At 34.9% G+C, this 14,138-nt stretch overlaps 1 protein-coding gene across 4 annotated transcripts in view; it reads right to left on the bottom strand.

The window, feature by feature from the left end:
- Ehbp1 (Eps15 homology domain containing protein-binding protein 1) overlaps positions 1–14,138 on the bottom strand; it is a 255,700-nt gene that overhangs the window by 101,281 nt on the left and 140,281 nt on the right. The window contains exon 18 of one of the 4 annotated variants that reach the window (XM_085809698.1): positions 5,886–6,023. The exons of the other annotated variants lie outside the window; for them this stretch is intronic. Coding sequence (XP_085665824.1) covers positions 6,008–6,023 — 16 coding nt within the window. The 3' untranslated portion in view covers positions 5,886–6,007. Of the gene's footprint in view, positions 1–5,885; positions 6,024–14,138 lie in introns of those variants that run through there. 4 annotated transcript variants of the gene reach the window in all.

Below are 14,138 nucleotides of genomic sequence, written 5' to 3'. Positions count from 1 at the left end.
GAATTTTGTTAATTCAAAACATGCAGACGGACGAATAAATATACCACAAAAGTAATCAATAAATTCTAAAATCAGTCCAAAATTTTTAATCGTGGTTAAAAAATTTACATCTTTTTAAAGTAAAAATATATACATATGTATATAATTTTCAATCATAATTGATATCAATGCATTTATGAAATGAATTTTATAAAAGCACCAAATTCAGTTCCACACAAATTAAAACAAAAAAGTTTTACATCCAGCTACAATAATAATTAAAAAAAAAAAACTTAAGAAAATTTCCTTTCTCCTTTGTGTGTGCGTGCGTATGTGCTTATCTTTAACGGCAATAAATTGCAAATAATTCATGAGCTATATTATTTCGTAAATTCATAAAAGTATGCTTTCAAATGACTGAAAGTATAATATATAATTTTCCATTTCTGTACTCGGCATACTAAATACTTTTTACGCGATTAAGAACTGAATAAGAAAACGGCTCGTTAAATGATTTAATTCAGACCAAGGGAGCGAGAGTATTCTGCTAAAGGAAAGATAATGGAATGTTTTTTTAACAGAAACTGGCCGCGCATGCATTTTACGCATTAGAAAAATCCCGAAAACTCCCCAAAGTCAACCCATCGGAGCGTTAGAAATAAAACACAGGGTCAAATTATCAGTATTCCACGGCTTTAAGCGCTCTACTACTGCGGAAAATAACAGAATAGAATTTATTAGTCTTTTGTACAAATCAGGTGTCTACAGTTTAAGGAACATCAGTAAATATCTCTTAAATTTTTCAACAGAGGGCGACAAAAATAACTACATAAACATTTCTTAACTGTTTTTAAATTATTTCCTCAGACGGAAGCGCTGACACGTGCTTAACACGAACATCCTGATAAAAGTGAAACTTATCAAATATAATCTTTAATAGAACAAAAATTTTGTTTCTTAAACTCACAAACCCGAACAAATAAAAAGTCTGAAGGTGGTTAATGTACTTTTGTTTCACAGAACAGACGTAAGAATGCATTCGTTACAAACAGAATCATCGTATCGGAATTAAAAACATGATGAGATGTCCCGTTCCTGACAAATAAAAAGCTCTTCAAAGAGTTCTTTAAAGAAGTGACAGGCAGGGAGCCGCCCAAGGTCTTATAAAAGATCTGGCCGTCCAATGGCGAAGCTAAGGCGCTGCTGCTTGAGCTGATAAATCCGCAGGGTGCTCAAGTAATTGATCTTTAAATTGCGCCATATTTGACCAGCAAATAGGGAGGAGTTGCTAAGCCAGATTGAGGGCGAGTAAACAGATGAGGGGAAGCACAGATAACCTCGCTGACAAGCCTCTTTATGGACTGACTGCGAGACACTGATAACTACTGACTCATCCGCACTTTTGCACTGCTCGGTTGCAAAAATACTCCACGCTCATGTATCGCTGATGAGGTTTTTTTTAAATGGAAATTACTGTTTCTTTTTTGCAAGATTCATTCACCGCATGACTCTTTTAAGTTTCAGTTACCAATACCCCCCTAAAAATCACTGCCGTACTTTTTTTTTACACAGGGATTAAGATTTAAACGAGTTTTGTAGGGAATATGCTAAAAATAACTAATATATAAACGTATATAAAGTGCATATAATCATCACATACATACATGAATACAAAGTACACACATCCCTGTACGTGCATACAATAAAATGCGCATTAAAAAGTCACGCATCTAAGCTCATTATAAGAAAAGCAAACTTTCTAAACAATGCGGCTCGAATTCCCAAATAAGCATTTAAGTTTTCTGCGCATATTATTATCCGCACATTGTTGATAAAAAAAAAAAAAAAAAAAAAAAAAAAAACACACTTTACACACATATTAAAAAAATCAACTAATTTCGGACATTTTTCAAATTATAATATATAATTATCAAAAAGTATGTATTTTTACTCCCAGAAGTTGTTTCTACGACTCCGTAAATGACATTCTCCAAATAAATTGTCTCCAGTTTTTGACGTAGATAGAACAGCTTCTATAAAATAATTTAAATCCCACCCTCCCCTTATTTTCTGATATACTTATGCATAAAAAAGCACATATTGCCTAGATATCAATACTTTACATTGATTTTACTAAAACAAATAAATACAATACATATAAATAAAGCAGCAAAATGCTTTCATTTAATAACCCTTGCATTGTGAAAGAAATTCATTTCCTAAAGACAGATGTCTATAAGATGCCGGTTTTAAAACGATTCAATTTTTATTTTTCATGAAAGAATTCTGTTTCGGAAAGCGCTAACAAAATTTTAATAGGCCTGTCAAACAACTCCTGCGTGAAGATAGGCTTCTCTCTCATCTTCCTAAAACTGACAAGAGAACATTTTAAAATCTTCCCGTGCCGAACCATCAGATGATAGTTTCGAAAAGCTCTTTTTCTTCACAATTGCAAGCTTTCGAAAGACACTTTTCCCTAAAAAGAAAAATGAAAGCTATTTCTCGTAACTTCAGAATTTTCAAGAAAGCTGTTTTAAAAACTTGAGTGACAAAAATTTCATTTAAAAACTGACTATTAACGGCTTCCTATAATGGATGGAACTGATCATGCAGGTTTTTAATCATACATTTTTCTATATAAACTCTTAGATTAAAAAAAAAAAAAAAAACCCACGACTCACCAAGAAGGAGTTATCCGAATGGGACGAAAATCGGTAGAAGTGATGTACATGTACAGAAAAACAAATGATTACAGCTTGAGAAAAATTGGATGATTTATTGAAGTGACAGAGCTTCACAAAGTGAAAACGTCAGTAACGCGTTTGTCCACCTCTGGCCCTTATGCAAGCAGTTGTTTGGCTTGGCATCGACTGATAGAGGTTGCGGATGTCCTCCTGAGGCATATCGTGCCAAATTCTGTCCAACTGGCGCGTTAGATCGTCAACATCCCGAGCTGGTTGGAGACCCTGCCCATAATTATCCGAACGTGCTCAATAGGAGGGAGATCCGGCGACCTTGCTGGCCAAGGTAATGTTCGGCAAGCACTAAGGCAAGCAGTAGAAACATGTGCAGTGTGGGGGCGGACATTATCTTGCTGAAATGTAATAAGCCCAGGCTGGAGTGACATGAAGGGCAACACAACGGGCCTTTAAACTTCGTCGACATACCGCTGTGTTGGAAGGTTGCGACGGATGACAACCAAAGAGGTCTTACTATGAAATGAAATGGCACCCCAAACCATCACTCCTAACTGCCGGCCTGTCTGCCGGATGACAGTCAGGTTGGTATCACACCGCTGTCCGGGGCGTCTCCAGACTCGCCTTCGCTGGTCATCGAGACTCAGTTCAAAGCGGAACTCATCACTAAAGACTATTCTACTCCAGTCAGTGACATTCCAGTGCAAATGAGCCCGACACCACTGCAAACGGGCTTGACATTGTACAGAGGTCAATGGAAGTCGGCGCAAGGGGCGCCGTGACCGCAGCCCCCTACCTGTGAGCCGTCTATGAATGGTCCTTGGCGTCACTGAAGCACTAGTTGCACGTACAATCGATGATAATGATGCATCTGGGACTGTGAGTGCCGCTCTGACGATTGCTCGGTCTTCACGTTCTGTCGTTTCTCTAGGCCTACTGTTTCCTTCTTGACGCTGTGTGCGACCATGGTTCACCCACTCCTGTCAACACCGTCTAATAGAAGCATGGCTCCAGTTCAAATGTAGACCTATTCGCCGATAAGACCAACCGACTTCTTTCAGCCCAACTACACGACCTCTCTCAAATTCTGACATCTGCGCATATCATTGGCGCACCTGTATGCGATAGCATAGTTACTGTATACCAGAGTACACGGAATGAATTTCGCGAAGAATTTATAACCTGGAATCATAATTTCTCCTCTTAAATATCCTGCCAGTTGCGCTGTAGCGACAACCGTTCATTCATTGGCAGCCAAAATGTAAAATTTTGCATCTTCCGGCGAAACCTGTATGTATATCAATTTGCTTTATATCTTCTCGGTGCGTCGTGGTCCGTCCTTTTTTTTTTTTTTTTTTGTCTAAGAATGTATATGAAAGAAGTAAAATATGAATTCTTTATAAGATGAAGAAAGAAAGAAATTATATGTTTTCGGTTATAAGTGCATACAAACACAAAAAGTTTGTAAGGTACTTCCTCCCTCGTAACTGTAATTGGAAAGCACGTCCAGCTAGCATCGGAAGGTCCGGAGTTGAAGACCCGGCGACAGCATCGTTGTTTCTTTATGTTTCCCGGCTTCAAAATACACTTAATGGCTCTACAAGTTTTAGGAAAACCTTCATAAAAGTCTTCCTATTTCTAATGAGTCATCGTAAACTAAATTTAGTTCGCTTAGATTTTATCCAAATATAATTTAGGCTGGAAGCCAGAAACAACATTCACACTTAATTTCATTTGTAAGGATTATTTTTAAGGCAAAGCACGCAAGGACTATCTGTCTAAAGGGAGGGAAGCCTTTGAGAAGTACCTTTCTAATGGAAACTGGGTTCGTATTCCCATTACACATGGGGGAAAAAACACGAAAATGCACAAGCGTTCCCATGATTTGAATCTGTGTCTTCCCAATGGGCCACTTTATGACGCTAACATATGCGAAGTGCTACTTTATGTATTACTCCTAGAATCAATGTAATATCATTACTCAGTTTAATTACAGTTAACAAAAAGCATTAATTCTCTTTAGGAAAGTATAAATTTTTGTTAAGGTATTTTATCTATATTATGCAGCAATCCAAATGATACTTTGAAATAGTTCAACACATTAGGATTTTGTACCAATGCAATCATCATAGCTATTTTTACAAATACTTACAGCTTCGTCTATTACTGAATTTAAAAGAAGCTATTACTAAAGACGAAAAGTTATTTGACACATCTAAAATAAGTATATCGATATACATGAAGTATAATAAAAAATATTACAGTTTCAGAAGCCACAGGCCCAGTTTTCCAGATAGCTTCCAATACCTTTCTCCATGCTCCGTTTTGAGATTTGTAGGTCAGTGATATACTGCACCATTATATTTCGTTCACTGTTTAAATGGTGCATTAGTGTGACTCTTCAACAGTCATCACGTCCTGTGCAATGGAAACACGGGAAAGTACCCATTTGCTCCATTTTCTTCCTTGACAGTAATTGGTGATTTATTTCCGAACATATAAGAAAACTTTTATTACTCCATCTGTTAGTCAAATGTGGTGATTTCATTCTACAAATGGATGGTGTTTCCTTTCATTTTCTCAAGAATGTGCCAATGCTTCGGAGTTACGTTTCCAAATAGTGCTGGATTAGACGTGCTGCAGATTGTGATAATGGTCATTTCGTCCGCCAAATCTTTTACTACGCGATTTTCTTTTTACAGGAGTAAGTGAAAGACAGGCATAGCAGACAGCTGCATAGCAGTAGTGCCCAAGTCCCACTCAGGAACACAGTGATCAAATAATGTATGCACTACACTGCATAGGATACACTGAATTCCAAATAAATTTGATAATGCGCCCTTTAAGATAGAAAAAGTTTTATTAACTTTTGAAATCCCACAATTATGTACACGTACCATAATTGTACATGCCCTATAGCTCTGCTTCATACGATGTAGAAACATTGGGTATTTTTTTTTAAAGCAGACGAGATGAAAAATGAGCAATGCCTTCGCCGGGACTCGAACCACGGGCTTCTCGAATACGTGCCGAGTGTGTTGACAATTACACTAAGAAGGCATGCTAAGTAGGCGGGAAAAATACCTTGTAACGATTTCAATAGTTATTTGAATTCAGAACTCAATACCTGAACGAAGGCCACGTACAGTTAGTTACTAGTAATACAAAAGATTTTCCTTGGAATATTTTTTATTATAATTACTACAATTTGTTAATCATGAACCACAGTTTGCATTTCAATGTAAGTATTCAGTGCTTTAAAGGCAGTGAGCTGCTAATTTCTGGATCTAACGTAGAACTGAAAGTAATAAGTGTTTATTCTTGACAGCATTCTACAATACAATTATCCTGAAAATGAAATAAAACGATTATAATAACCCAACATATGCATCATACAAATCGAAAAACAAGTAAAAGGTTTTCCAAAAAAAAACACGGAAGACTTTCCCTAAAATGAATGAACATGTTACAATATCTCCAGTCACAAACACTTTGAAAATGACCACCTGATAATATAGACTCTAAAAAATGCGAAGCCAGATGAGTAAAAACAAAATCTGGGGAAGCAAATTTTGATATTTTTAGACTCATCTTCATTTTCTAAAATGCAGTCTCATTACTATACAAAAAACGCACTGCGCAAATTACCATCCATAATTAACGGTTTTTCAAATTTTAATGCAAGTTGTTTAAATTACAATAGGATTATGTTAAAAAAATACAGTGTTATTATAAAATACACTGAATTTTCAAAACATTACACACTTCCTCAACACTATACGAATAACAGCCCTCGCATGTTGCAGTATCGATACCAATCAATGCTACAACATTGATTGTCGTTACATTATCGAAATTATACCTTAGACATTCATCCTACTCATGGATTTGATGACTTATTTAACAGCATTCCAAAAAATCTATATTAAAAGGGGGGATCCGAGTACCTATAGATGACATTATAGACCTGTCATGATAGAAAAATGAAGTAATGGGTGCCAAGAGAAAGCTTTTTTCATCATCACAAAGTTGTTACCAACTGAAATAAACACCCAACTTGTTAGGGCAGCCATATGGCTCATGTTGTCAAATCGTCAAATCACATTTGTATTGTTTAATCAGTCGATGCAGAAGAAAGAAGAGTTCATCTGAATACACAACACCATACCAATCTGCAGAGGTCTATTTTTGAAGCATCCGGAACCAGATTAGGCACAATGGCCAGCAACGCGCTATCAAAGGCACGTCAAACACAGAAAGGTCTGATCACGGCAGTTTCTTGCGGCTCTTTTGTTATTCACAATAGATGCGATCTTCACTTGGCCTGTATGTATAGTACTATGAATAGTCTACGCCCACAAGTTCATCACTGGTGAGTAAGCAGGCCGTATGCTTTTCTTTGCTGACAATTCATAAATTAATTGAAAATATACCTATGGCAGAATCCTGATACGATTGTCCTTAAATATAAATGTACAGTAATAAAATAATCCATTTATTCAGCACTAATAATGCGATTCTAAACAAGGTCACTAGCGCAACGCGACTTGTTTTTTTAATTAAAGCATAAACGACAGATATCTGCCAAGGAAGGAACACTTTCAAGAACGACATTGAAAGGGAAAAGGGCTTGAAGTCACATTAAATATCCGGAAACCCTCCAAACGTCCATGCAGTAGGCCCGTTCGCAAGGATTTAAAGATGAGTCGAGCTACCACTGTTAGATTACCTGAATATGGCAAAGCTAAGAGAACTATCAGCCTATGAGGAAGGATGCCTTCGTGGAGTTTCGGAGGGAAACTGGCACATATTCACGTTACACATGGGAAAAACCATGAAAATCAATCGTGCAGTCGGCGCGTTCGCTGGGTTCGAACTCAAAAGTAGGTCGAATCACCAGTATTCAGCGGTCTTAACTACTTGGCCACTAGTAGGGCTGAACTAACACAGTTCAGAAGAAAGATTTATGAGAGGCCAAATGCGATAAAAATAAATTTTAACACAGTGTTTACCTGGTGGTAAAACAGGATGGGACAGAAACAGTAAGACGATTTAAATTTGGCGCCATGCCGACATGTTCCTAGATGGCAAGGTGAAACACACATTGCTGAATAAAACAGTATTACCGAGCGTTAGTCGGAAAAGCATCGGGTGGAGTGAATTTTGAGGAAATGGTTGCAAAAGATAAAAAAGAAAAGACACAAAAGTTGCAATTCCTGGATCATTTGATAATGTCCGACAAAGTTTATTTTCACCTAAGCGAAATACGTCAACGAGCAAAACTTCACATACTGGACAGCAGAGAATCCACGTGTGTTGCACTAGAAGCGACTGACTGTCATCTGAGGGATGTTTCCACAAGATGTCATCTCTCGTTTCGGAGACGTTGAATGGCCTCCACGCTCGCCCGATTTATTACCACGCAATTTTTTCTTATAAGGCTGTTTGAAGGATAAGGTCTACGCCCAACGACTTTACAATATGCAAGAACTGAAAAATTACATCCGAAAGAAAATCCATGCAATTCTCGTAAATTTTCTGCGAAAAGTCATGGATAATGTGCACAAGTGTGCTTTAATTCCAGTGGAGCTCAATTGAATGTGTTGTCTTTAAAAACATGACTTAAAAACGAAAATTCTCGGCCTTCTTTTATTTTTATTTTTTTTAAATAGTTTACGCAGTTATTATTTAATTTAAATTAATGCGTTAATTTTCAAATTATTAATCGATTAATTGTTTTTGCCCCACCCTATACAATACGTCTTGGACATCGAAATTTAAATTCATAGAAAAAGTTTTATACGTAAAACTTGATTAACTCATTCTAACCTCTCAATATTTTTTAAAAACAAGCTTAATTGCACGAACATTTTGTCCTATGGATTATGCGACGTACGAAATTAACATACGATATACATTAAAACAGGTTTTTTTTTTTAAACTACTACAACAGAGTTAAAACAAAAGACAAAGTCTTTACAAACAGATATTTAAACTTAAGACAACATACTGTTTTAAATTAGGGAACTTTTATGCGCATAGGCAGAATTGTGCGCGAATGTTCACTTACACAGTGCTGACACTACACAAACGAATAGTTAAATGAGTTCGGAAATCACGCATGTTCGGAAGTTTTTTAACCGAACGAAATATGATTAATATTTTGAAATGCCTTTCTGAATCTCTCACGTGCCGCAAATTTTAGTCTGTTGATTAATTAACAGACTCAGTTACGGGAACACAGATATTATACGTCATGACTCCATCGATACGATAAAAGCAGTCAGTCATCGGATTCGAACCCGACCAGAAATTGTCAGCGAATTTAATAATTGGGAAACTAGTCAATCCGGAAGATAAACGCTAAGCTGATATACTGGACGGGAGCGTAATTTAAGAAAACGCATCTTTTAGATTACCGTTACAAAAAAAAAAAAAAAAAAAAAAAAAAAAAAAAAAAAAAAAAGAGCATGATATTTTTTTAGAACCAAATATTTCCCATACCACAGGAAGACGTGAGAAAAACGGCTAATTATTGGTATAAAAACGCACTGGACAGCAGAGCAGCCTAAAAGAAGGAATGCCCCAGCAGAAGATACTGAAGAACATCATATTTATGATACTGAATTTTTATCATAATTATTGATTCATATTTACGGGGCAAACTACAGAAAAACTACACTCGGGGAAGACTACAGAAACATTCACGCAACCATTCCTTCCGAATTTCGAAACCAAGACACAACTTTAGATGCCGTATGTTTGCCACCCGTTGACAGCCTTGCTTTATTACACTTACGTAAGACGAAGATGAACTTTCTTTCAACACTTTTTTTATATATCTGCTTTGTCGGAAGAACAAATTTGTATTTATTATTATTTCGAAAATTGTTTTACAAACAAAGGCATTAGAAAAATATTAGACAGTATAAAAAAAAAGGCAAACATGAAACAACAAATCTTTTTTCATCCTTTCATAAGCCTTGAAGGTTACACACACACACACACACATATATATATATATATATATATATATATATGATTATTAAACATATTATATATATATATTATTACAGATTATAACGAAACACGTTTTTGATGCATATTAATCAACTTTTATGAAGCTTTAATTCATTTCGCCTGATGAGTTCTGAATTGGAGTTTCAGCAAAAGGAGATTAATTTTTATATTTTTATTATCTTGTATATTTTTCCCTTTCGCATTTTTCGTTTTCGAGTTTGTACTACTATGATCCCTTTTTAAATTTTGAATTGTTTATATATTGTGGTAAAACATTAACAAAAGGATGCAATTATTAATATTCTTGAGGTATTACGTTGCTTTGACTCCAATTTACTTTTAACTTTTGATGCTTTAAGTTTATTTTACTTCAATCCTGCAGCTATAGCGCAGGATGGGTATAAAAATTCGATTTTACTTTTTGCCTCTTCTTAAGTTTCTTTATGTATATATAATTACACACACACACATATATATATATATATAATATATATATTATAATATATATTATTACATTATAATATATATATATAATTTATTTACTAAAGAAATAATGATTATATTATCTCCTAATATAAATTTAGTATAAGTATCTAAAAACAGTGAACTCATATGTAGGAAGTATAATTCCGAAAATTGTGTTTTAAAGTAACTTGAATGTATATTGTTAAAAATGTTTTACGAGGACTTGAATTAAATCATGAATAACAAAATTTCAAACTTTGAAAAAGAAATTAAATTAAAGGCAAGTAATTATCGCTATTGATCGGAAATTAGTTGACTTTTCAAGGGGAACAAACCAACTCCCGTTCAATGAACAATAATTAATAAATACGAAGGTGTTTTGTCTTTTACTCAAGTAATAATTTTGATGCCAAACTGGCAAATTAAGTTAGGCCAAACAGTTCCGTGAAGTGATGGGATTTAGAACCAAAGTAGAATACCGAAGAACTCATTCTGAATTAAGCATTTTCGCTAATACAAATTTTGAGTGAAAAAGCAATTTATGTAGTAAAATTGATAAAATACTTGAGTAATTGTGCCCCCGACACCTTCGCTTTTATGCATGTTAATTCAAAACTATTTGTATAAAAATTAAACATTGGTAATCTTAATTGGAATTATGAAATAGAACTCAAAGTAATTGAAATAAACATTAGAAAATTAAGAAACATAATGCTATCTTCGCAAAAACAAATCAAATAATAAAAATTGAAATTAATATATATATAATAAAAATAAAGGGAATGTACATGAAGATATAAAAAGCCAGAAAATGCATTAATTAACTTACGTTCCTTCTAGTGGAATGTGGGTAAAGTGTTCTCTTCGGGGTCTTACTCAGATGGGTTGTGTGTCCGAAATTCCTTATCAGCAGCGGGGGCTTTGAATTATTTCAGGCGGCGAAATTTGTGAGAAGTAATTTATGGGACATGGGAGGGAACTAGGAATGTTTGAGGGACGTTTGTTGCGGAGTTCTTATGTGAATGAAAACGTCTGTTAAAATTTTGAATATACTAACTAATGAATCGAAATTAATTAATTTCTGACTAATTGTCGTGTCGGAATGAGGAAGAAATTAAGAAAAGGAAAAAAGTAATTTTCACTGTCAAAGAGCTATTTGACAGACTAAAGATTATGAAATAGGCTCATTTTTTTAGTAACAGTATAAGAAAAGTCTGAAAACAATTAGCTTAAAAAAGAGCAGACGTTAAATACTCACTCTAAATCATTTCACGGATAGGGATATGATAATTTGTTCTTAAACCTGAGAAGGCGGTATAAGTTGGATGACTATCAGTTGGAGGCTTTGTACATAGTGTAATTACAAAGTTGTATATAATGTAAAAAGCTAATTGTTTTCAGACTTTTCTTATACTCTTACTAAAAAAATGAGACTGTTTCATAATCTTTAGTCTGTCAAATAGCTTTGACATTGAAAATTACTTTTTTTCTTTTCTTAATTTCTTCCTCATTCCGACACGACAATTAGACAGAAATTAATTAATTTCCATTCACTAGTTAGTATATTCAAAATTATAACAGACGTTTTCACTCACATATGAACTCCGGAACAAACGCCCCTCAAACATTCCTAGTCCCTCCCATGTCCCATAAATTACTTCTCACAAGTTTCGCCACCTGAAATAATTCAAAGCCCCCGCCGTCGATAAGGAATTTCGGGCACACAACCCTTTTGAGTAAGACACCGAAGAAAATACTTTACCCACATTCCATTAGAAAGAACGTAAGTTAATTAATACATTTTCTGGCGTTTTATATCTTCATGTACATTCCCTTTATTCTTATTATACATATATTAATTTCAATTTTTATTATCTGATTTGTTTTTGCAAAGATAGCATTATGTTTCTTAATTTTCTAATGTTTATTTCAATTACTTTGAGTTCTATTTCATAATTCTAATTAAGATTACCAATGTTTAATTTTTATACAAATAGTTTTGAATTAACATGCATAAAAGCGAAGGTGTCGGGGGGACAATTACTCAAGTATTTTATCAATTTTACTACATAAATTGCTTTTCCTTCAAAATTTGTATTAGCGAAAATGCTTAATTCAGAATGAGTTCTTTGGTACTCCACTTTGGTTCTAAATCTCATCACTTCACGAAACTATTTGGCCTAACTTAATTTGCCGGTTTGGCATCAAAATTATTACTTGAGTAAAAGAAAAGTCAACTAATTTCCGATCAATAGCGATAATTACTTGCTTTTAATTTAATTTCTTTTTCAAAGTTTGAAATTTTGTTATTCATGATTTAATTCAAGTCCCCGTAGAAAATTTTTAACAATTTACATTCAAGTTACTTTAAAACACAATTTTCGGAATTATACTTCCTACATATGAGTTCACTCTTTTTAGATACTTCTACTAAATTTACTAAATTTATATTAGAAGATAATATAATCAATATTTCTTTAGTAAATAAATTATTATTATCTTACTTTGCAGCTATTGCGCAAGTATTAGAAAAACTTGTTTTCGAACTAAGTGAATTTAAGATCATACAACATATAATATATATATATAAAATACAATGATATATATATAATATATAATATATAGACACACACACACAGCAATCAGAATTAGAAAACCATATTTCAAAGCTGCCTACAGAGAAAATCAGTCTTTAAAAAATGTGTGAAATTTTATGACGGACTTAATCACAGGATGGAAATGTCTCTCGGCGGAGGAAAAAAAAATAGTTAGAAATATCGCCACCAGACGGTATTGTATTAATAACTTACACATTTAGCCACACCTTTACAACAGTTTTATTAATTTTATCACAAAAACATGTTCCACATGACGGCCATCAGTTTCAGTTACCATATGAAACTGCAAGATGGCATGTTCCACAATTAACCGAAGTGTGTGCTGGGAAATGTTGAGCACCTGGTGTGAAATTCTGGCTTTAAGATCAGGTAAAGTTCTTGGATTGTTACGACTTACCAGATGTTTCAAATCCCCCAAATCGCATCGCCTGTGGTCTGGGGATCAGGGAGGCCACATATTACGAAAGTGCTAGATGATAACACGTTCTTCCGTAAAATGACGTTTAAGAACATTCACAACACACTCTGCAATGTGTGCAGGAGCTCCATCTTGCATAAAGATTGTGCGTGCAAGGCACTAACGTGGTTGCAGAGCCGGAACAATTAAGTTCTCTAACAGAGATCATATGGCTGCCCGGTGATCGAGCATGTCACTGGACCTGTAGAACTCAACTCCCCGAAGAAGTACGGGCCGAGAGTAAATGATGCAGAAAATCCACACTATGCCGTCACTTTTTGGGTGAATGCAATGGGGCCTCTAAGATAAGGCACTCATTTTCTGGTTTCCGAATTCGGTAGTTGTGAGTATTCACTGCACCGTCCAAATGAAAAATGCACTTCGTTTGTCCAGTGGATATTCCATGGACATTCTGAGTTGATCTCAAAGCGAACAAGAAACTGAAGTGAAAATCGGAGACTATCACGTGGAAGCAACTGCTGCACCAGTGAAAGTTTCTAAGCATAATAGCGGAGGATATTCCCCAAGATCTTACAGACAGTTGAACGTGGCCTATCCAACGCCTTTGCTACATGACGACTTCTGGTGCTAGCCTGAAAGTTTGAAGCTATGTCTTCTACCAAATGAAGCGCAAACTCAGGCACTACTTCTGCAGAAACAGGTTTTCTTCCTATTTCAGAGCGAACAGAAAATGATCCGGTTTCTTTAAATTTCGTTATCAGTTTTCGAAGGTTTTCAATATTCATTGGATTTCTTGAAATCCCCTTCAAAGTACAAAATTTCAGTAAAGAAGCTACAGCGGAATAACTGTTTTGGTAAAACAATTTTACTAACAAAGGGCGATCTCGTAAACTTAGCGTCATTGTGCAAGCATATTGAAAACAAAATATTCGCGAACGTGTC

This window comes from Stegodyphus dumicola, chromosome X2 (assembly GCF_044657685.1).
Source record: "Stegodyphus dumicola isolate Sdum_Otavi_A_Nest chromosome X2, ASM4465768v1".
Taxonomy (NCBI): Eukaryota; Metazoa; Arthropoda; class Arachnida; order Araneae; family Eresidae; genus Stegodyphus; species Stegodyphus dumicola.
The sequence above is the reverse complement of the archived record's forward strand: the minus strand, read 5'-3'. Positions and strand labels throughout refer to the sequence as shown.